The sequence below is a fragment of the Gobio gobio genome (assembly GCF_949357685.1).
Source record: "Gobio gobio genome assembly, chromosome: 9".
In the NCBI taxonomy this organism is placed as follows: domain Eukaryota; kingdom Metazoa; phylum Chordata; class Actinopteri; order Cypriniformes; family Gobionidae; genus Gobio; species Gobio gobio.
The window spans coordinates 14,915,731-14,940,380 of NC_137115.1; the positions used below are offsets into that span (position 1 = coordinate 14,915,731).

The window sequence follows — 24,650 nt, forward strand, 5'->3', positions numbered from 1 at the left end:
ATGTTAGATGCTTGGAGATTGTGAAGTCTAGACAGAATATCTTGTGAGTTTGTCTTACACAATATATCTATATTTGTCTTTAATTAAATCAGACTGAATTTTTTTTTTTTTTTAGTTTAGTAATCACACAAGGCCATGTCACACTTTCAATTTATCAATTACATCAACACACACACACACACACACACACACACACACACACACACACACACACACACACACACACACACACACACACACACACACACACACACACACACACACACACACACACACACACACCTGTCTCCATGTGCCATCTGTAGACCCATTAAATGAATTAATTTAATCACACATGAAAAAATGTCTTTATTGCGGCTGAGAATACTGCACAATATTTCATATTGGCCTGCTGTACGTGAATTGTGATTGTGAAAAATTGTCTGTCTCCATTCAGTCTATCCACCACCTCAAGCACCTGCGCAGGGGCCGTAGAAGATCGTCTGCCCTGGTGGCCCACACTGAGCTGCTGCCCAGCCAGCTGGGGTCCCACGAATCCCACCGCCACATCTCGCACCACGCCAATGCTCTCTGCCACTTCCACATCTCTGCCAGCATCAATCCCAACACAGGTGCACATGCGCACACACATACTTGTGTTTGTATTTATGATTTACGAGTAAACAGTTGTGTATAATTACATGGAGATTACAGAGCAAACATTGTTTATGGGGGTAATTCCTCTGGCCTCCTAAACCAAATGGCTTAACCCTGTAAAGCCTGACATCTTAAATAATAGTCCGAAAATCTTTTAACCGTTTTAACAGTTTATTGATCTCTTTGACAAAATACAGTGGGGAGAACAAGTATTTGATACACTGCCGATTTTGCAGGCTTTCCTACTTACAAAAGCATGTAGAGGTCTGTAATTTTTATCATAGGTACACTTCAACTGTGAGAGACAGAATCTAAAACAAAAATCCAGAAAATCACATTGTATGATTTTTAAATAATGAATTTGCATTTTATTGCATGACATAAGTATTTGATCACCTACCAACCAGTAGGAATTCCGGCTCTCACAGACCTGTTAGTTTTTCTTTAAGAAGCCCTCCTGTTCTCCACTCATTACCTTTTATTAACTGCGCCTGTTTGAACTCGTTACCTGTATAAAAGACACCTGTCCACTAGGGGTGTGCACGAATATTCGATTATTCGAATATTTGATCTCTAATTAATATTCGAAAAATAAATATACTATTCGAATTTTACTATATTGGTTTGCTGGCCGTAAATGCAATGAATCCATGATAAATCCATCTAAAACTCGCAGTTATAACTAAATCCACTGGGTGGCGCTATGGAGCGTGTTAATAAGTTAAGTGTATTTGATCACATAATGTCCTGCCTCGCGATGTTTGGAATTACTCAGATGAACATTGAAAAGGATCTAACAAAATGGAGTTACTTTTGATAAAATTAATTAATGAAATCACATCAAATCCAAACACCAGTCGAATGAGGACAGCTGTCCATCACTGCATCACGAGTGCAGGTAAGCACAGATGTTCACCGAGTGAGAGAGAGATAACGACAGCAAAATGATCTTGAGACAAATGCTTCCTTTAAGTTTTGTCGAGGGTTTAAGAACAGAAAACACAAAGTGCTGTTAGAAACATCACTTAAAGGTTAGTTCACCCAAAAATGAAAATTCTGTCATTAATTACTTACCCTCATGTCGTTCGACACCCGTCAGACCTCCGTTCATCTTCGGAACAGAAATGAAGATATTTTAGTTTAAATCTGATGGCTCTGAAAGGCCTCCATTGACACAATGGTACGGTTCACTCTCAAGACCCTTAAAAGGTACCAAAGACGTCGTTACAAAGTCCATCTCACTACAGTGGTTCTAAAATAACTTTATGAATCGGCGACAATAGTTTTTGTGCGCAAAAAACCCCTAAATAACGACTTACATAGTGATGACGATTTCAAAACAAGGCATCATGAAGCTTCGAAGCGTTATGAATCAGTGAGCCGAATGATGATTCGGATCGCGTGTCAAACCGCCAAACTGCTGAAATTTGGCGATTCAAACCACTAATTCGACTCGCTGATTCATAACGCTTTGAAGCTTCATGATGCCTTGTTTTGAAATCGTCATCACTATGTAAGTCGTTATTTAGGGTTTTTTTGCGCACAAAAACTTTTGTCGCCGATTCACAAAGTTATTTTAGAACCACTGTAGTGAGATGGACTTTGTAACAACGTCTTTAGTACCTTTTAAGGGTCTTGAGAGTGAACCGTGCCATTGTGTCAATGGAGGCCTTTCAGAGCCATCAGATTTCAACTAAAATATCTTCATTTCTGTTCCGAAGATGAACAGAGGTCTGACGGGTGTCGAACGACATGAGGGTAAGTAATTAATGACAGAATTTTCATTTTTGGGTGAACTAACCCTTTAACACCGTTATCTGTGTGCCTCTGCAACGTCTGTTAGCGGGGCACGTTTCTCACCCGGGAATATCATCATCCACATGATATTATTGTTTTTTTCAACATTATAATGTGCAACAATATAAAAACACGATAACCATATTCTGACTCGTGTGTGTATATGTAGCCTATGTTCTGCACGATAACTGGCACGCTCTGCTTTATTAGTGTTTTTTTCAGCTCATGCTGCTTGAGCTTATAATGCTTTTGTTCTTTAGTCCTATATTTTTGGTTTACACACATTGTTTAATGTTTTGAACTGAATGAAAACCTTAAGATATAACGTAAGCTTGTTGTGTATACCTAATCATAAGTTTGTTTAGAAATGGTGACGACAACTTGATGAATAAAAAAAAAAAAGACGTCTTTCTCCTTTTCTCAAAATAACGTCATTTAAATAAACGAATATTCGAATATTCATTTTTTATGAGCCCAAATATTTGAATACAATATTTCGGAAAAATGCCCATCCCTACTGTCCACACACTCAATCAAACAGACTCCAACCTCTCCACAATGGCCAAGACCAGAGAGCTGTGTAAGTACATCAGGGATAAAATTGTAGACCTTCACAAGGGTGGGATGGGCTACAGGACAATAGGCAAGCAGCTTGGTGAGAAGGCAACAACTGGTGGCGCAATTATTAGAAAATGGAAGAAGTTCAAGATGACAGTCAATCTCCCTCGGTCTGGGGCACCATGCAAGATCTCACCTCGTGGGGCATGATCATTAGGAAGGTGAGGGATCAGCCCAGAACTACACGGCAGGACCTGGTCAATGACCTGAAGAGAGCTGGGACCACAGTCTCAAAGAAAACCATTAGTAACACACTACGCCGTCATGGATTAAAATCCTGCAGCGCACGCAAGGTCCCCATGCTCAAGCCAGCGCATGTCCAGGCCCATCTGAAGTTTGCCAATGACCATCTGGATGATCCAGAGGTGGAATGAGAGAAGGTCATGTGGTCTGAGGAGACAAAAATAGAGCTTTTTGGTCTAAACTCCACTCGCCGTGTTTGGAACCTCATTCTTTGGGGATGCTTTTCTGCAAAGGGGGCAGGACGACTGCACCGCAGGGGGACATTTTTTTAATAATACTAAAAGACAAACTATCAGTCAGAGGGCAGAGGCATGTTGTAGATTGTGTACAAGAGATTTGTCAGTAAAGTTTTAATCATGTTGATAATTAGAAATTTGCATATCAATTATGAAAGAGTTGGACTTTCATAGGCATACACAACAATGCTTTATTGAAAATAAAAAAAATATACACACGGACAGCGGCATGATCTTTTTCTCTGTCATCAGATATCCCCGCAGCGCTGGCTGGATCAGGCCTGTTCTCTGAGGATGTCACCGGAGGGTTTGTGGTTCACTGGCTGAATAATAAAGATCTGAGCTTCACCACCTCCATGGACATTTTCATGCAGCAGCTGCGCAAACTCTCTGAGCAGCACCTGGAACAAGCCACTGAGGACTTTGAGCAGGAGGGAGCTCCCAAGTTTGACTTCGGTATTGCCTTATGAATAAATCTTTTAGAATATATTTTACCCTTAAGCTAACAGAAATGGGCTAAATTAATGGGGTTTTTAACCATAGCATTATTGTGTCTTTAACACTCACTGCTGCATATTTATATTGTCTGATTTTTTTTTTTTTTGTTAGATCTGGATGAGATGTCTGATAAGGGTTCTTCAGAACATGAGGAGGGAGATCAGGAGGGAAGCACCAAGGCCTCTTCTCCAGGTTCAAGCAGCAGTGTTCCTCTGCCTTCCGTTTTGCTGGATCGGAAGCTAGAGACTCTCATTCTGGAGTGGAACAAGAGTCCAGACATGCTCTTCACCATTCACCCACACGACGGATCCTTCCTCGTCTGGCACGTCAAGTACCTGGATGAGTTCATACCTGGCATCTTCAGACAGGTTCAGGTAAGACACTCATGGTTATGACTAGTGATGCATCGAAATTAATTTCAAAATAGATATATTTTTTTTGTATTTTAATTGATCACATTTATTTAATATTCAATGCTTGAATAAAAACTGTTACATATAAACATTTAAATTGCACGTAGTTTTATGTCAACTTTTTAATTATCTACTCCAATCCGTTTTTGAAAAAACGTCGCTGTAATAACTTGTAATAATTTTATAACAGATTTATTCAAACATGTTATATATTGAAGCCAACAGGTCAAGTAATTATATTGGTTACACTTTATTTCGATAGTCCACTTTAAGCATTCTACTAACTATAAGTAACTTTTGCAACTACATGTCAACTAACTGTCATTAGAGTATTAGTTGACTGTCAGTAGACTGGTAGGTTATGGTTAGGTGTTAGGGTTCGGGTTAGTAGAATAAGTTGAATTGTAGTTGCCAAGTTACTTATAGTCAGTAGAATGTCTGTTGGGGGACCAACAAAATAGTCTACAAATACTCTAATGACAGTTAGTTGACATGTAGTTGCAAAGTTACTTTTAGTTAGTAGAATGTCTAAAGTGGACTATCAAAATAAAGTGTTACCATTATATTTAGCAAATATATTTAGCAAAATGATCCACTCTAGAGTTATTTTTTTCTAGATGACTAATGAACTGTGGACATTGAATGACTTATCTGAGGTAAATGTATCGTTACGTGACATCGTTTACAAGCTGTTTTATTGACATATTTCTGTGGTTGAAACGCATATTGAGCAATTACATCAATTATTGTAAGTTGTACTTTTTTTTCAACATACCTTCTGATGTTCAGTCATGTTTATTTTGTGCTAGTGTCAAGATAACATTTATTGTTTGAATTGCGACAGCATTTGAAAGCTCAGACTTTTTCATATTCATGTATTTGTTTCATAATAAAGTACAAAGCTTATTGCATTTATTGGATTGTAGGTGTGCTACAAATAATGTTTAATGACGTTTTGTTCATGCATAAACTGAGAACAGCAAGACTATATGATCTCGGTTCATCAAAATGAAGTTCACTAAATCAAATCTATTCGTTTTCTTCTTCAGGTGTCATTCTCCTCTCGTATCCCGGTGGCGTTCCCCACGGGCGATGCTAACTCCCTCAGTAAGAACATCATGATGTACGCATGTACGTTCATGGACCAAGAGAGCTGCAGTGCTCTGGAGGAGAAGCGGAGTGAGCGGCGGGTTACTCAGAGCGCATCTATGTCCGCTGGGCTTGGTGCTCATGGACACTCTCTTGCTGCTGTCATCGGCCCTGCTGTCATGATGGTGTCCAAACATGTAGATGGCTCGCTCAATCAATGGGCTGTGACCTTTGCAGAGAAGTCTGCCTTTTCAAATGTCCTCACAGTTTCGCACAAATTCCGTTACTGCGGACACCGTTTCCATCTCAATGATTTGGCTTGTCACACAGTCCTTCCCTTGCTGCTTACATCATCACATCACAATGCACTGTTAACGCCGTCCTCTGGATCTGGAAGTATTGATGGAGATGAGATTGGGGGCGTGGCTCTACAACCCATCAGGCCAATGAGAGGCATTCCTCGTAAACAACTGCGAAATGCAGCCACACGTGCATTCCACGACCCAAACGCAATCTATAGTGAGCTGATCCTCTGGAGAGTCGATCACATTGGCCCACTGTCCTGCACAGGGGGCGTGTCCGAGCTAGCACGAATCAACTCTCTCCACACATCTGCATTCTCCAATGTGGCCTGGCTGCCAACACTCGTCCCTAGCTCAGTGCTTGGTGAGTTTAACACCACAGCTGTTTTCATACCAACCTCCAAAACTCATAATCAAAAGTTTTGTTTGGCATACATTACTGTTGCTTATAGTTAATGAAAGTGAATTAAACAAACCCCTAAACATTGATCTGTATCTGCACAGTGCTATGTTTTTTTAAGGAGTGGCATGCTATTACTTTTCTAAATGATTGCACAAACAATTCCTTATAACTATCCGTAGTGTCTTATGAACCACCCTAACAACCACTTAGAAACACCCTGCTTGGCTTGCTAAGTTGGGGACACTACATTTTCAACTAAATATCCAAATAAATTAAATTACTAAACTAAATTAAATACATCAACTAAATTACTGATCTGCCCACATTGTCACTGTATGGTAATTGAAATGAGCTAGATGACATCACTGTTTTCTCCAGAGCAGCTGTACAGCCGAATCAAATTCTGTTGCATTATTTTCCTATTTAAGACTGTGAAGCTGCTTTGAAACAATCTGCATTGTAAAAAGCGCTATATAAATAAAGTTGACTTGACTTGACTAGAAACTACCTACCTTAGCCACCACTCAAATCACCATGGCAACATCCTAGCAACCACCAGAAACCCAACTTGGGTTGTTTTTAACCCAGCATTTTTTAGACTGTACCCAGAACATAACAACATCATAGAGACTGCCTTGTAATGCCCCATTACTAAAATAATGTAAAATAACTCAGAACACCTTAGTAACCACATAGCCAACACCCTTGTCAACTCCCAAAAATTCCCTTGCATCATGATGGAGAGTTTTGCCTGAGCAAACCTCATTCTTTTGTTCGAAAAATGGAAATATCTTGTATAGTTATGTTATTTATTACATTGCTACTGTGTTGGGCTTAATAAAAATGTTTTGTGTTTGTGTCAGGAACGTACTGTAACTCAGCAAGCGCGTGCTTTGTGGCGTCTGATGGTAAAAACCTGCGTCTGTATCAGGCCGTGGTAGATGCCCGCAAGCTACTGGATGAACTCTCAGACCCAGAGACCTCTGTAAGAGCTTCTAAGACAAGATTTGATCAAAATAATGTGCTTATCTGACACTTAATGGATAATAAATGTCATTTGAGTTGATCTGATTGTTGATCTCTGGTGGTTGGTTTTGTGTTTAGAAACTGGTGGGTGAAGTGTTTAACATTGTGAGTCAGCAGTCCACTGCCCGACCCGGCTGCATCATCGAGCTGGATGTCATTACCAACCAGGTGCGGCCTACATCTGTTTTTGTGTGTATACGCAAGTTTGTGTTTGTAAGTTTAACATTGTGTGACTAATTTGTTGTGTGTATACTGTCTCCCAGTGTGGCTCAAACACTCAGCTGCTCCACGTATTCCAGGAGGATTTTATTTTAGGATACAAACCACATGAAGACATTCCAGATTTCAAGATTACTAGCTTTCCATCTGCAGAAGGTACAAAAAACATTATTTTGCTTTTGAAGTCTGTTTTTTACAGAACATTACATTTGGGTTATCTTTATTCTAGAGTACCAGCCCCCTCCTTTCTCAGAGAAGTTCTATCTGGTGGTTATCGAGAAGGATGCAAATCGGAAATCAGTATTACAGATGTGGCATCTTCATCTGCGCTCGGTGCAGGCTTGTGTGGGTGCGTATGATGTGGGTTATTTGTGAAATTATGACACAGCTGTGAGCAGACATCTTATGAGGGGAAACTGTGATGGGAGTCTCATGAATGGAGAGCGTATACTTCCTCTGACTAATTTTCTTTTCAGAGATGAAAATAATTTACAAGGAAATGATGCCTTCATTTACCCATTGGTTGTACTGTGTTGTATATAGCTTTCTGGTTATCTGCATCTGCTATCTGTCTCTAATTTTCTCTCTCTCTTCCTCTTTCCATCATGTATTTTGGTAATTGATGTCATTATTGATTATTGTGACATGTCTTTTTGTGTCCTTCCAGAAGAGCCAGTAAATGACCAAGTTTTCCAGAACCAGCTGACGGTTCCTTTCAGTCAGAACAATGCTGACTCATCTCCTGATATCACTCCAGGTTATAGTCCGCTTCCCCGTTCTTCCTCTTCCGCCAACTTGCAGTCAGCCAGCAAACTCATCCTGAGCTCTAAACTGGTCTACAGTCAACGGCTAGACCTGCCACCAGGGGTGGATCTTATCAGAGCCACGCCATCTGCTGGTATGATCATATATTTATAAAAAAAAAAAATAGTACTATTAATTTATTTAGGGGTGCAACATTTTACAGTGGAAAGTTTCGTATTCCTCTTTTAAAGTCATGAGATGAGCACGAGGGCTTGACGATTATAGTTAAAAACATTTGATATCCAAAGTATGTGTTGAAACAACTTATGAGAGTGAATTAATATTCAGTCTGATCAATCATTTTAAAAATGTTTAATGTTAGACGTCATACTTTCCATGCAAAATTGCAGTTGGGAACTTCCATTAACATGGAATCCTTGAAATTGATATTTGAACTGATTTATGGAAATTAATAAAATTTTACAACTCTATTCACATTTTTGCTGTGCTTGTTGTTCTTTTCAAAGGCCACTTGAGCTCCTCGTCTATCTACCCTGTTTGTTTGGCTCCATACCTGATTGTGACCACCTGTTCTGATGGACGTGTCAGGTTCTGGCACTGTACGGTAGAGATGGACTCATTAGCACCACAACCCGAAGAGACGTGTTCATATCGGTGGGAGCACTGGAGCCTCTTGAAAGAGGAAGAGGACAACGACAGCTCTGTGTGTGTTGCGGGCCGACCTGTTGCTGTCAGTTGCTCCTACACAGGAAGACTTGCTGTGTCGTTCAAACAGATTTTGCCTGGGAGTGATGGTGATATGTCTAAGGACTTTTCCATGCTTGTATCAATCTATGAGTGTGAGTCGACGGGCGGCTCGGAATGGGTCCTAGAACAGACGATTCATCTTGATGATTTTAGCAAACCCGTGAAAACGCTAGATCCACGTGTTAGTGTCGATAGTAATTTGGTTGTCTATAGCAAGTCGGATCTGTTTGTTACCAAAGACAGCCCCAATATCAAGCACTTTGTGCATCTGGACTGGTTGTCTAAAGAAGATGGGTCCCACATCCTGACGGTTGGGGTTGGATCCAACATCCTTATGTATGGACGGATTTCAGGGGTTGTCACCGAGCAGACAAGAGTGAAGGATGGAATGGCAGTCACTCTGCCTCTAGGGGGAAGCATAAAACAGGGAATTCGCTCTCGTTGGGTGCTGCTAAGGTCTGTAAACCTTGTGTCTTCCGTGGACGGCACCCCATCCCTACCAGTGTCCCTATCCTGGGTGCGTGATGGCATCCTGGTGGTGGGCATGGACTGTGAGATGCAGGTTTACGCGCAGTGGAGGCAGGACGAGAAACCGGGTGACTCAGAGGACAACAACATCTTATCCCCAGAGGCCGTTGGAGGTCGCACTATATCCGTTTCAAATGAGGGCAGAGCACGATCTAAGAGTGTCTTCGAGGGCAGTGCGGGAATCGAGGATGCATTCCGCCCCCCAGCGGTAATTCAAGATGGTGGCTTGTTTGAGGCAGCCCATTCATTGTCGCCCACTCTCCCGCAATACCATCCATCCCAGCTGCTAGAGCTTATGGACCTCGGAAGGGTACGTCGAGCCAAGGCTATCTTGTCGCACCTAGTCAAGTGCATTGCTGGAGAAGTTGCTGTGGTAAGGGATGTAGAAGCAGGTGAAGGTGGTGCAAGGAGGCACTTATCTCGAACCATCAGCGTGACGGGTAGCACAGCTAAAGACATTATCGTTGCTGGCCGAGACAGTGGACGAGATTACACTGAAATCAACTCCATCCCCCCACTTCCGCTATATGCCCTGCTGTCCGCAGACCAGGACACATCTTATAAGGCAGGAGAGGAATTGGGAAAAGCTGGAAAAGGAGATGAGATGCAGCAACAGTCAGAGGATCAGTATGCTGATTTGTTTCAGGTGCCGGCTGTCACCACCGACGATTTTGTGAGCTTTGCTGCAGAGAAACCAGAGAAGAAGTCTCGTGTTATTAACCTGTCACAGTACGGCCCCACATACTTTGGCCCTGAACACGCACAGGTGCTGTCTTCACATCTTATGCACTCCAGCCTGCCAGGACTCACGCGCCTCGAGCAGATGTTCCTTGTGGCTCTTGCCGATACTGTGGCGACCACTAGTGCTGAAGTTTCAGGACCCACGGATAAGCAGTATGCTGGTGAGTTTTCTTTTCATACCAACTTTAAAATTGAAGTATGTAATTTCTGCCCCACTAGTGTCCAACTTGAGAAAAAAAATTACTGGTTGAATGACAAAAAAAAAGACAAATTGAGAAAAAATGACCTTTTTTGGGCTTTTCTGGATGCTCGAACAAACCCTTGTCTTACTAGTTCCAAGGAACTGTAGTGTTTACACTAAGGGAATCAATTTATGATAGGCTTACTTTATACTTGTTTCTGCAAATGAAGAATTAAACATTTGACTTTTAAATACTACAGCAGGGGTCAGAACCTTTGCACGGCCCTGCAGAGTTTGGCTCCAATCCTAATCAAACACACACACCTGTAATTTTCTAGTAATCCTGAAGCTTTTGTGTGTTTGATTAGGATTGGAGCTGATGTCAAGATTCACGTATTCTCATACCTAACTACCTTTTACTGCCATTTTGCCACCTTATTTCAGGCATTTAAAGGTGCAGTAAGCGATTACTGAAAAATGCTTTTGAAAGTAATTTGGACCGAGCACCACAACAAACTCAAACCCAATCAGCAGTAGGGGAGGTATAAACTCATTTATATTTGAAGAAGGTTGTTTCTGCTCTATATGTGAATAACATTGGTTCCCTTTCGAAAGGGAACCCACACTGTATCCTGAGACATTATCGGGAAACGCCTCGGCGTGACTGGTATCTGAAGCAACTGTAAAACCGTGGCAATCTTAATGGCCGATGGCAGTCTATAACATCATAATAGTGCGACCAGGAAGTATATATGCGGCACCTAGAGAGAACATATCAACTTTTTCGTCTTCAGGGACTGTTTGTTTGAAGTGATGCTCAAAATCAATGTAAGAATGGCTTGTTTAAGCAAACGTTTCAAATGATGTGTGGATTTGTGTTCAAAGCTTTTTGACACTTGATCACACACACAACTTTGTTGTTTGTTCGGTCGATGAGCATGCGCTCAGTTCTTGAGAGAGCTGTTTGCACGCATTGTGAGCATTTCCCTGTTAGGAATCCCCAGTCTTGTTTGTCTATCTTCCTGGGGCAAGTGGTACAGGCATCTGTACCCAGCGGCTTGGTCCCTTCTCACTGAGAGTGAACTGAGATTGCGGGGGTCTCAGATGAAGCTTTTTGAAGAGTTAGAGAGGTGTTATCGCTCTCACTCTTCAGCAGCTGTAAGAAGCGAGAGACCATACCCTGCTGCCGCCAAGCCAGGAAGAGCTGGAGATGGCTGTCGAGGGTGAATAAGGAGAGACATCTGAGCCCTCACAGCTGCCCTGCCTTGTTTATGATGACTTTAAACTCCACCCCCACAGGCGCTCATAACATCAGGCCTGAGGCTGGGCCGATAATGAGTTTGTTCCATCATTGGAACCCTTCTGTGTGTCCGGCACCAGGCTTGGTAGTGAGTGCATCCTTTCAGGCTGCATAGTATGGAAGGCCTCATTTACATTAAGGCCTCCGCTTTTTGAAGTCTCAGGTTGAGCTTTGTAGGTCGCCTCACCATTGATGAAGAGCCGTTATAGTTCAGGGACCTCAGCTCCCTATACAAAGGAATAAAGGTGGTGTTTATTCACAATATTATATTTTATATTGTATTATATAGGGGAGCTCCCATTATTAAGGAAGGTTATTGTGACACCCTTACTATGTACCTCCTCTCCTCTCAGAGTAGTTTATATAGTGGGTAACATTCAGAACAAACATTACCTGTAGGGAGTGGGCTGGCCTCTTCAAATTAGAGAGTTGTTTTTTTATAAGGCCGTCACTCATTTGAGCTACCCGATAGTTGATGTTTCAAGTGTTGGTCCCTAGGGCTGTCTTGATAATCATTCTGTGCTGAGTAAGCTGGCTTCCTCATGACAATCATTCTGTTGAAGCTGTTGCTCTGTCACGCTCCAGGCAAGTTCACAATTTCAAGTGTATGGCTATCTCACTTCTTGATAACCTCTGTAGGTTGAGTGAAATGGTTTCCCCTCACTGAGAGAGTAGAAGCACTATGCTGAAGCCTCTGCTCCCCCAAGCTCATGATAGATCATGACTTCAAGCGCCGGCCCTCTGTGGGCCGCCTTGACAATCACCCTGTGGTGAGTGCACTGGCTTCCTCCCAGCCGAGAGTTATTATGTTGAAGCCACCGCTCCACTGAGCTCCAGGTAGATGATGTTCTAAGTGTTGGCCTGTTGTGAGGGTACCTTGACTGTCACCCTGTGGTGAGTGTGTGAACTTCCTCTCATTTAGAGAGTCATTATGTTGAAGCCACCACTCCACTGAGCTCCAGGCAGATGATGTTCTAAGCGTTGGCCTGACATGAGGGCACCTTGACAATCACCCTGTGGTGAGTGAGCTGGCTTCCTCAGCCGAGAGTCATTATGTTGAAGACACTGCTCCACTGAGCTCTAGGTAGATGATGTTCTAAGCGTTGGCCTGTTGTGAGGCCACCTTGACTGTTACCCTGTGGTGAATGTGAACTTCCTCTCATTTAGAGAGTCATTATGTTGAAGCCACCACTCCACTGAGGTCCAGGAAGGTCATGAATGCATGTATGCTGGCCCTCCATATTTGGGCCGGCCCGATATCCGACCTAGGCTTAGTACTTCAGGGATATGTCTACTAGACAGAGGCAGTTTTCACTGTAGCATCTCCGCCTCCTAGCCTACAGTCCTATCCAGCCCAAGACTGATAGCAAGAGATCATGGTATGGCTCCTCTCACTCTGAGAGTCGTCCGGCCGGTGGGGCTGCCTTCTGCATTAGGCTAATAATGCGAGTTGTCAATCTGCTTAGGTTGAGCTGGACTCCTCTTGTTACTAGAGTAAAAAGCTATATACTGAGGTACAGTTCCCTAGTGGTGTTAGGCACAAAAAACGGACAAATAGCCAGGTGTTGCAGGCTATTTCTGAGAAAGCTTCCTCTGAGCGTTGTTAGGCTTCCTCTCGCTTTGAGATTGAAGAGCACCTCGCTGAAGCCTCTGCTCTCTAGAGCTCTGGTTGATCTAGCTTGTGGCCTTTTAGAGCAGGCTCTTCTGGGAAAACTCCTTGATTTTTAACCATCAAGTCGCAGGGTTGGGTGTTCTAGGCCTTTTACGGGGAATTTCATCCCGTTTAGGCCTCCACTCCTCCAGAGCTTAGGTCAGGGCAAGAGCCTGTCTTGGAGCAAGTGTCATTGTTTGTTAAGGCCTCCACCTTTGAGAAAAGCTTTGTCTTTGTCAAGCTGATATTAGCCCCCCTTGTTCAGGGTCCTCTTAGAGTGCTTCGCCCCCAGAGCTCTGTGCCCCTTGTGTCCAACACCTATGATGAATAGGTTGAGCCAACTAAGTACTCCCTCCTATTCAGGAACTCAAGCATTAGCCCCGAGCCCATGCCCGTGAAATTCTGGAGTAGTAGGCACCACATAGAGGCCTCCTCGACAGGCTGGTTGCATGAGATCTGTACTCCCTATGTTTAAGGGTAGAAAGTAATATGCTTGTTGAGTATTACAAGCCTACAGGTGGCTATCTCTGTTAGACTCATTTTCAAGTAGCTGGCCATCCAAATCGGGCCACCTTGATGCCGATCCTCTGGGTCGAGCTACATTCTTAGGCACTTCTAGCTAGTTTGAGTGTCCTGGCTCCCCAGAGTACACAGATTGAGTTCATGTTGCAGGCTTCAACAGAAGTCCTTCTGTTACTTTATGGAGGCACTTCCTCGTTGAGGCTTGATAGCTTGAGCAGTGTAGGACCACAGTGTAGAAACTGCTGTCACTGACAATCTAGTGTGTGACCAGAAGGGGTGAGTGGTTTTTGGCATTTCTGTTGAAACTGCCATTATTTGTGCTTAGTCACAGCCATTTATTGGCGTGCACTCCCCTCAGCATGACGTTATGGGTATTTTGTTCCCCATAGTGTCTCAGGACGCAGTGCGAGCTCCCTTTCGAAAGGGAACATCTCTGGTTACGACTGTAACCCTGGTTCCCTGAGAACAGGGAATGAGACACTGTGTCTCATTGCCATGCCTCTAGGCTGTCTGTTCACTCCCTTCAGACGAAAAAGTGGATGACATGTTCTCTAGGCGCCCCTTATATACTTCCTGGTCACACTATTATGATGTCATAGGCTGTCAACACCCAATAAGATTGCCGCAATTTTACAGTTTTATTGCTTCAGATACCAGTCACTCCGAGGCGTTTCCCCATTGTGTCTCAGGACGCAGCGTCTCGTTCCCTGTTCTCATGGAAACAGGGTTACAGTCGTAACCCGAGACGTTTTCAGTGGCGACTAGACATGTGCCGGTAAACGGTAATACGATATACCGCAATAATGAACATGCACAATATTGTTATCGTGGGCACTTAAAAATACCGTGAATAATTATTTATTACGAATGATTCCGATTTTTAGAATTAATTTTAAGAATACTTTACCCATCAACTGTTTAAAATGAAAAACACGTCAAAGAGGAACTCGCACTGATGTAAATAGACCGTGCATGAGCCGAGCACATGGCGGAATGAGGAGACACGCTGAAGTGCACATTCATTCTTCGACAGCAGAGGGCGCTGACGGAACAGCAGAAATGCAGCCGTTTCCCCAGTAATCACATAACCTAATACATAATACTTAAAGACTTAAGGCTATTAATTTTCAAACTTGCATTTTAATCTGGACTAAATTACATGCCCTAGATATTGTTTGAATATGTTCTGACTGTTGTTCAATCACACACTTTACAAGGCTCCAGTATTTAACATTAGTTCCTTCATTAACAAACTGACAATGAAAAATACTTCTAAAGCTTGTATTAATCTTAGTTAAATGTACATTTCAGCATACCTATTGTTCTTTATAATTCTTTTGCACTTTAATCTGTTTTAAATATTTGTTTACTTTATACATTTTTGTGTATTGCTTCATTGTATTTAAATGTTTGGTTCTTTTGTTATAAGTGATTTAACCTGTTATAGTATGACAACACTTTTTTTGCAACTTATTTCAATATCGTGATAATACCGTATACCGTGATAAAAGCTTAAGCAATTAATCGCAACATGAAAATTTGATACCGGCACATGCCTAGTGGCGACTAACAACATACTCTTGCTTGTATATACTTGTATATACTCGTGTACTGTATATACTTGTATACACTCATGGACTGTATGTTCAATTTTTGTTTTTCTTTCCTTGTCATTCGTTTGTCATCTTTGATTTCTTTTGCATCGTTTCTGGTATGATAAAGAGACATCCACTCTTGCATTGCGTGCTCATTCATTTTGGGGGCTGAGCAATGAAGGGAGGGGTGTGTTTATTTGGGTTGATTTCAAATATCAGCAGTATTCAACAATGATTTTAAGAAATTGCTTACTGTACCTTTAACCAAAAACCCATTCGAATTGACTTCAGGACGATGGAACCGGAAGTGCTAAAAGGCTAACTTATTTCCGGGTTTTGCTCATCCCTGCAGCACTCTATTATGGTAATTTTAACATGATGTGAACACAGCACATTAACAGCCAGATATTATGAATCCTTTCTTTGTGGGTAGTATTTCTCCTTCCATATTAACCTATTATTAGCAGATCTATCAGATAAACAGCTAAAGATATTGCCATTTGACAGCTATCTTTCAACTTTTTTAGTTGTATAAAAGTGCTTTGACATTTAGCCTCATGTTTTTTTGGCAGTTTATAATTATTTTAAGGTACATAACAGTGGTGACTGTGGTATCAAGACAGTCTATATATAGCATGATGTCCTAAGGTCTAGGTTTTGTTGTCACCCCCTGCTGGAAGATGTAGTCATTACACCAGCTGGCAGCATTTAGCATCTTTCTCCATTGACTGGCAGTATAAGCCACATTAAGATATCAAAGAACGCAGTTTAAAATAGAAACTGTATTTCAGATCAATATGTTATATTGTCATGTTCAAATATTCAAGGTAATACACTTAAATATGAAATAATAAATGAATAAACAAAAATTCTTCCAGTTAGATTAAAACATTTGTCTCTAATAATATACACATCTTGTGAATGTGATATACTGTTTGTGTTGGCTAACTGTCTAGTATGTCAGTGGGGTTAACAAAGTACATGAAGAGAAAACCATAATAAATCTTTTTTATAATAACCTTGATATTATTATTTATTGTCAACATTGAATATATCAGGCTTTATCCATGTTACCTATAGCTCAGATCTTTTTTATTTAGTCTCTTTAATACTAAACCTTAACACAGTGTTCCAGTGCTTGCTAGAGCCAAAATGCAAGGAGAAAGGTTCAGGGACAGTAGGATAAATCATACAGCATGTGTGCGTTTATAATTTTGTTCTAATTCACATAAAATTTGGTTGCTGATGAACTTCAAAGTTCAATCCTCAGTTTGCCCCTGGAGGAAGCATTTTGAATTAATCTCTGAGTGTTGATGTCCTGGATTTTTTGGGCTGTTAAATGTTTAATTTATCAGGTGTTATCAGAGTCATTATGAGGTGATGCAGATCATGGTCAGGAATATGTTCAGGATTGTGTGTGCTCTGAACTTTATTAACACTCTTTGATGACAGACCTATACGACTAGGAGTGACGATCACATGGCACGCTTTCAAACCAGAAGGTTTGATGGTACCTCCAAAGCAATGGAATCGCCTTGCAGAAAAGGAATTAGAAGTAAAAAAAATCAGTTTTCTTAGGGTCATGGTTTAGTAAATGTGTGTTTCTGCAGGTGGAGAAGCTCTAGATGAGTGTGGTCTACGTTACCTGCTGGCCATGAGATTACATACTTGTCTGCTGACCTCCCTGCCGCCGCTCTACAGAATGCAGCTATTGCATCAGGGTAACACATACTCACCAACATGAACATATACACACATCACACTCCCATGTGAACATGCAGTGAAAAGGGGTTCGCTCCGATAAGGTGTCGCTAAAGCTTTGCTAACAAAGGCAATCAAGTCAAGTCACATTTATATAGTGCTTCATACAAAACAGATAGTTTCAAAGCATACTCACATGAATTCAGAAGAAAATAAGTGTTAATGTTGTAAAAAGAAAAACTCAATTTAGTTCAGTTTTGATTCAGTTTAGTTCAGTCAGTTCAGTTCAATACCTGTTAATGTTGCAAAGTACATTATTTATGAAACAAATTTAATTGAGCTGTAAAGCAGTTCTACAGATGCCAACCATGTCCTTATTCAGCTCAAGCCAGTTCAATGTTGATTCCGTTCAGTAACAGTGTTGATGTTGCAATTTTCAACACTGCTATTGAACTGAGACCAGTAAAGGAATATGGACCTGTCAATGAAGATCAATGTTGAGCAAATCATCTTTTAAAAGTAATATACACCGATCAGGCATAACAGTTATTATAGTTATTCCAAATATTGTGTTGGTCCTGCCAAAACAGGCCTAACCCGTCAAGGCATGGACTCCACTAGACCCCTAAAGGTGTGCTGTGGTATATGGCACCAAGATGTTAGCAGCAGATCCTTTAAGTTCTGTAAGTTGCGAGGTGGGGCCTCCGTGGGATGGGTTTCCCACATATGCTCGATTGGATGGAGATCTGGGGAATTTGAAGGCCAAGTCCACACCTCAAACTCGTGCTCCTCAAACCATTCCTTAACCATTTTTGCTTTGTGGCATGGCGCCTTCGCTCCCCACGTGCATCAATGAGCCTTGGCACTGTTGTCAGTTCACCACTGTTCCTTCCTTAGACCACTTTTGATAGATACTGACCACTGCAGACCAGGAACACCCCACAATAGCTGCAGTTTTGGAGATGCTCTGACCCAGTTGTCTTGCCATCACAATTTGGCCCTTGTCAAACTCACTAAAATCCTTATAATTGCCCATTTTCCTGCTTCTAACACATTAGATTAGATTAGATTCAAGTTTATTGTCATTACACATGTACAAGTACATTGCAACAAAATGAGTTTGGAGCAAGCCTCCGAGCCGCAGCTATTTAAAGCGCCGCCACTGACTTTCATCAACTTTGAGGACAAAATGTTCACTTGCTGCCTAATATATCCCACCCACTAACAGGTGCTGTGATGAAGAGATAATCAGTGTTGTTCACTTCGCCTGTCATTATTTGTTATGCCTGATCCCAAATGAATATAAAAACATTAGACTGGGTTCTTCTTGCAACAGTGCTTACCTTTCTCATGCAAAAAAACTAAAATATTTAATTTAGAAATCAGGAGAATTAAATGGTTATAATGTTATAATAAGATTATTTACTACATTAAATATCTCACAAAGATTTACGTTGACGGCCCTAAAAATACTGCTTGTGGTTTGCTATTTTAAAACAGTTTTCAAATTCCAAAGCATGAGTCTTAGAGGTTTTAATGTTTAATGATTATATTTAGATAGTTGCTTGTCCTGAGTGCTATACTGTCTTGGTGTGTCCAGGAGTGTCCACTTGTCACTTTGCGTGGGCGTTCCACTCCGAAGCCGAGGAGGAGATGTTGAACATGATTCCTGCCATGCAGAGAGGAGATCCACAGTGGTCTGAGCTCAGGGCGGTGGGCGTCGGGTGGTGGGTCAGAAATATTAACACGCTGAGGCGGATGGTGGAGAAGGTGAGACCACACAAACACACTTGCGCATACACAACATTATTTATGCAAAATATGTTTCTGGATCAACATTTCTATAGAAACCAACGTTTCTCAATCCTGTTTCTGAAGTCCCTCCAGCAGTACACATTTTGGATGTCTCCAAAATCAAGGACACGTGATTGTCATTCTTATCAGAACTCATCAGCTTGTTAGTCTGTCAGCTTGTTAGACATGAAATGGATGTGCTAGATTGGGGAGACATCTGAAATTTGTATGATTAGCTCTCCAAGTTATAGGACTATTATTCGCTGATAGGAATGTTGTTCCAGAAACGACAAATGATGATTCAGTAACACTTTCTACAGGAGAATTGCATTACCTCTATTTATTTTTTTCTTGTTCTCTTGTACATTCTGTTCTAAGTCTATTTAAATTTAACTTACACCGCGTGCTGAATGATTAGGCACGTTGATTTCTCATCATGTTTTTTTCCAGGCACATTTTACCAATTCCAAACCCCATTAATCCTAATAAATACTATTAATTTAGTATTTAATCATTTATAAGTGATATATAATTGTTCATGAAGGCTCATTGGGTCAGTCAGATAAAAACAAGTGGCAAAGAAAAGACACATGTTAACCGCAAAAGAATTAAGGTGAAGAATTAAGTGTGAAACCATCAGGAACCCTTTAGTCTCCAGCGCCACCATTTTCTAGAACTGCTACCTACCTGGAGTCTCCAGAAGTGCAAGGTGTCAGGCATCTCAGAGACTCTCTGCAAAACGAACTTCAGGATAGGAGATGGACAGTGGTACAAGAGGATGTGGTGCTGGTCCTTCAAGAGTCACTCTCAACCTCAACACTCTCAAGTCTTCTGTGTTCACAACACTTCTTCATGTATTTTACAACACTTCAGCTTGTGATTCTTATTAAGTGGGGGTCATTTTTTAAGGATTCTTTACCTAACCTAAATCTCTGAGATCCTGAAACCTTGCACTTCTTGAGACTCCAGGTAGGTTGCAGTTCTGGAAAATGGTGGTGCTGGAGATTAAAGGGTTCCTGATGGTTCCTGATCACACTTAATTCTTCACCTTAATTCTTTTGCAGTTAACATGTGTCTTTTCTTAGCCACCTGTTTTTGTCTGACCCTGCTGACCCAATGAGCATTTCACTGTCCAATGGTCATGCCTTAATTGCAATTTCTAGTATTGCATTAGTATTGTATCCTTCTCATGGGCATTTCATAATTTTTGTCAAATCTCTTCTTTTTTTTTTGGCTCATTTTATCTGTAAAAGAAAACGTGCCTAATAATTCTGCACACCTGAATCTAAGGTGTTTTTCATTTCCAGCCTTCATGAACAATTATATATCACTTATAAATGATTAAATACAAAGTTAATAGTAGTTATTAGGATTAATGTGGTTTGGAATTGGTCAAATGTGCCTGGAAAAAATATGATCAGAAAATCAATGTGTCTAATAATTCTGCACGCAGTTTAGATTTATTTCAGATCATTTCACTTCAAATCATTTTAGCTTAGCTCAGTTTAATTTTATTCTACTTCAGATTAATTCAGTTCAATAAAATGTCACTGCAATCAGATAATTTAATTTCAGTTCACTAGTTCATTTCAGTTCTTTTGAAATTTCTATTCTATATAATTCACTTAAATTCTGTTCCATTGATATCAGTGCATATCAATGCATTTTACTTTAGTTCAAATCATTTTAGGTCAGTTGAAATTTCAGTTCTGTTAAAAAAAATCCTTTTGATTTAGTTCAGTTCAATAACATTTCTCTGCAGTTCTAATTTCAATACATTTTAATTAACTTTAAAATAATTTTTCTTTGTGCCACTTTATATTAGGTGGCTTTAACTACTATGTACTTGCATCAAAATATAAGTACAATGTACTTATTGTGTTCATATTGTATTGCAAAACACTTTTGCTGATATTGAGGTGGGATACGGGTAGGGTTAGGTGCAGGTGTGGTGGTATGGGTAAGTTTCAGGCTAGGGTTAGGTGTAAGGGAAGTGTCAACTGTGTAATTATAATTGTAACTACAGAAATTAATTACAGATGTAATTACATGCAGGTATTTTTTTAAAATATAAGTACAATGTAAAAATGTAACAATGTAAAAAACATGTACACAATAAGTGCATTCTATCAAATGATTAATTTAAATGTTAGTACATAGTAGTTAGGGCTACCTAATATAAAGTAGTCCATTTTCTTTGCTCTTTTAAAATTTCAGTTCTCTTTAATTCAGTTAAATTCATTTCAGTTGATATCAGTGCAATTCAATACATTGTTTATGTATTTTAGGATTTAGTTTTATTTTATTTCACTTTGATTGAATTCAGTTCAATACAGTTTCACTGCAGTTAAGATAATCTAGTTCATTTTAGATACATGTTTGCTGTTAATTTAATTTCAATTCAATTAAGCTTTATTATTACGAGCGTTAGAGAGTATATTATGGCATTGATGATATTACAGGTTATACAAATTATTTTTTTAAAAATCTCTGCCTCTTTACTTTGCATTAGGTAGCCAAAGCAGCATTTCAGAGGAATAATGATCCGCTGGATGCAGCTCTCTTCTATCTGGCCATGAAGAAGAAGGCCGTTCTCTGGGGTCTCTTCAGGTACTTTAAACTCGCTGACTTTGTTTAACCTCATTATTCATAGATGCACTTTTTTATTTTCAAATAGCTGCTTCTCATATGCGGTGTTATTATTTTGATGCTGCTTGAGGCTCTTTGCTGAAGGAGCCGTGAAATTTACACTTTTCCATTTATATATTGATTTCTGTGTAGGTCTCAACACGATGAGAAGATGACCCAGTTTTTCAGCCATAACTTCAGGGAGGACCGCTGGAGGAAAGCGGCTTTAAAGAACGCCTTTTCTCTCCTGGGAAAACAGCGCTTTGAGCAGTCTGCTGCGTTTTTCCTGCTCGCTGGCTCCCTGAAAGACGCCATTGAGGTCTGCACCATCCTATTTTAACCACGTCGAAATTCACTCCCAGGATAATATAGAAACTGTGTGTTGTTGATCTCTTTGTGGAGTCTGCTGCTTTTGGTTTGCTTTTGTGACGTCATAGAGCGTGTGGTCGTCTGTGAAGAGTGGAGTGTGATATAACAGCCCTGAGTGGTTTAGTCTAAACATCACTGATAAACTCCCTTGATGGACACATGACAATTTTAGTTTACCTTGGGCTGGATGTCTGACAGCAAACAGTCAAAACACAGTGATAGTACCAATTGTGAAAGATTGCAACATTACATATGATGTAAAAATGAGACATGTGGAGCTATATTAGGAATATAATTTAGCTTTGCTTCTGTTTTTAGTCAAATTATATTTTAAACAGATTAATAAAAAGTGTTCTGCAAGAAAAAGCACTAATGCTACTAAGTCTAACATTTAACAAATATTAAGTCATAAATAATTTTGTGACTTTTGAAACTCTTAAAAATATGTATGGGTCATATTTCATTAAATTTCCATATGGTAATGTGTCCAGACATTTTACATCTAAGTTTTAAAGAATTTTTTTTTTTTTTTTTTTTTTTTTATCAACGTGTTTTAAGGCATTACAGATACCACAACAATGTATATTTTTTTGTAATTTTTTACATTATAGTGAGAATTTTTTATCAAAATATGCTGAATTATGATTTAAATAATGTCACAATGCAAAAATAATGTAAATTAAGTGTCACAATGGTTACATTTTATATAAGGGGTCTTTAGGTACTATGTACTTAAATAAAAATAAATAATTGTTTGGTACAATGTACTTGTATTGCAGAACACTTGCTGCTATTAAGGTGGGAGATGGGTAAAGTTAGGGATGGTAGTATGGTTGTGTAAGGAAAAGGTCAAAAGTGTAATATATAGATGTAATTACAGATGTAACAGCTTTATTTTTTTAAATACAAGTTCAATGTTAAAACGTGTCTGCACAATAAGTGCATTGTATCATGATTAATTGATACTTGGAATTGGATAATTGGAATGTTGGTACATAGTAGATGAAGACAGTTTATATATAGTGGGACTCCTTAAAAAATCCCACGTTCCCCTATCTTTATATTTTTTTAAATGACACATGATTGAGACATGTTGTTGATAAGTTGGTCTGTCTCTCTGGTAGGTTTGTCTGGAGAAAATGGAGGACATCCAGCTTGCGATGATTGTTGCGCGTCTTTACGAGGCTGATTACGAGAGTTCCTCCACCTGTCAGGCTATCCTGTACGAGAAGGTTCTCGGCTGCAACAGGGATGGAAGCGGTTTCTCCTGTACCAAACTGCACCCTGACCCGTTCCTGAGGAGCATTGCATACTGGATCATGAAGGACTACACCAGAGCCCTGGACACACTGCTGGAACAGATTTACAAAGAGGATAATGAGAACCCTGGTAAGAGTCTTTAACCATTTAAAGCCTGACATTGATCCTATAGACAAAAAAGAAGAAAAGGTTTGCACATTAAACATATTAAGTACATAATTGAGTATTGTATTTGATACATCAGTCTTTTATGGCTCATATAGTATAAAGGCCCTTTCACACCGGACGCGTAACGGAAAAGCGAAGCGGAAAAAGCGAATATTTTGTGTTCAAATAGTTCGCGTCAAAACCATTCACATCAGCCGCAACGCGAATTTGCGACGTCTGTGACGTTTCAGAACTCCAACATTCCAAAACATTTGCGGCGACAGCTGAGAAAACCCGGACACTTCATCATTCAGTGGAGACTAACTTTTCATTTCATCGAAAAGAAGGTTTTGGGTGCACCCAGTCTTAAAACAGATTCTGAAGGGGAGTATGCTAATTTTGGCCCCACTTACTTTCAAATGTCCGTGGGACAATTTGAGGGGGGAGAGAGAGAGAGCGAGAGAGCATCTGACGAGACGCACACACTTCAGGAACCAGTCGATCCGGAGCAGCTGTGTTTCCAGCTATGCTTCCAGTTGAGTCACAATGTAAACATTTAAGTGCCACAGTCGCGGACACAATTAGGTTAGAAAAAAAATCAACGTATTAATTATAATATCGTAATCTGTAGCCTACAGTGGGCCAACACAGCTGCATCTGTACAGCTGTAAACAACTACAGCTGTAATCTCGTGAGAAATGCGATACCTGGCAAAGGTTAATGTTGATTGAATGGCTAGTGACATCAACTGGACATTTCGTCACCTTTGTTTCCTTGTATGTGATTGGTTTAAACCTTTTCTATCGCTGCGAGTGTTAAAAAAATCGACATCGAAACGAAAAAAATAAACATAATTTTTTCGCCGCAGCACATTCGCGTTCAGTGTGGAAGCTCTCATTACACAAACAGCTGATCAAAAAATAAAACCATCGCGCGAATTATTCGCGAGTCAAAATCGCGTCCAGTGTGAAAGGACCTTAATACAGGAGAATATGGAGCTCATATAATTTTTTTTTAAGAGGCCCAAACTGAGCATAAATATGCAATTTGGTGCAGTTGCTGATATTTATATAGGCAAAAAGCCTGATGACATTCCGATAGATTGTAATCAATCAGATCTATATAATAGTATAGTGGACTTTTTACATAAAATGCATATAAATCAGTTGTCACTCTATATCTAAACTCTAAATCAAAGCTCTGTAGTATTTATTGTGGGGTACAAAACATAGAATGCAACG

At 40.3% G+C, this 24,650-nt stretch overlaps 1 protein-coding gene across 2 annotated transcripts in view; it reads left to right on the forward strand.

The window, feature by feature from the left end:
* The window catches only part of dmxl2 (Dmx-like 2), an 88,128-nt gene that overhangs the window by 28,629 nt on the left and 34,849 nt on the right, over positions 1 to 24,650 (forward strand). For both annotated transcript variants that reach the window (XM_079825067.1, XM_079825066.1), the window contains exons 9-23: positions 437 to 611; positions 3,783 to 3,986; positions 4,140 to 4,402; positions 5,491 to 6,196; positions 7,099 to 7,220; positions 7,340 to 7,429; positions 7,525 to 7,636; positions 7,710 to 7,829; positions 8,148 to 8,378; positions 8,752 to 10,422; positions 17,121 to 17,231; positions 18,812 to 18,981; positions 21,518 to 21,615; positions 21,787 to 21,952; positions 23,127 to 23,391. In XM_079825067.1, coding sequence (XP_079681193.1) covers positions 437 to 611; positions 3,783 to 3,986; positions 4,140 to 4,402; positions 5,491 to 6,196; positions 7,099 to 7,220; positions 7,340 to 7,429; positions 7,525 to 7,636; positions 7,710 to 7,829; positions 8,148 to 8,378; positions 8,752 to 10,422; positions 17,121 to 17,231; positions 18,812 to 18,981; positions 21,518 to 21,615; positions 21,787 to 21,952; positions 23,127 to 23,391 — 4,504 coding nt within the window. The remainder of the gene's footprint in view (positions 1 to 436; positions 612 to 3,782; positions 3,987 to 4,139; positions 4,403 to 5,490; positions 6,197 to 7,098; positions 7,221 to 7,339; positions 7,430 to 7,524; positions 7,637 to 7,709; positions 7,830 to 8,147; positions 8,379 to 8,751; positions 10,423 to 17,120; positions 17,232 to 18,811; positions 18,982 to 21,517; positions 21,616 to 21,786; positions 21,953 to 23,126; positions 23,392 to 24,650) is intronic.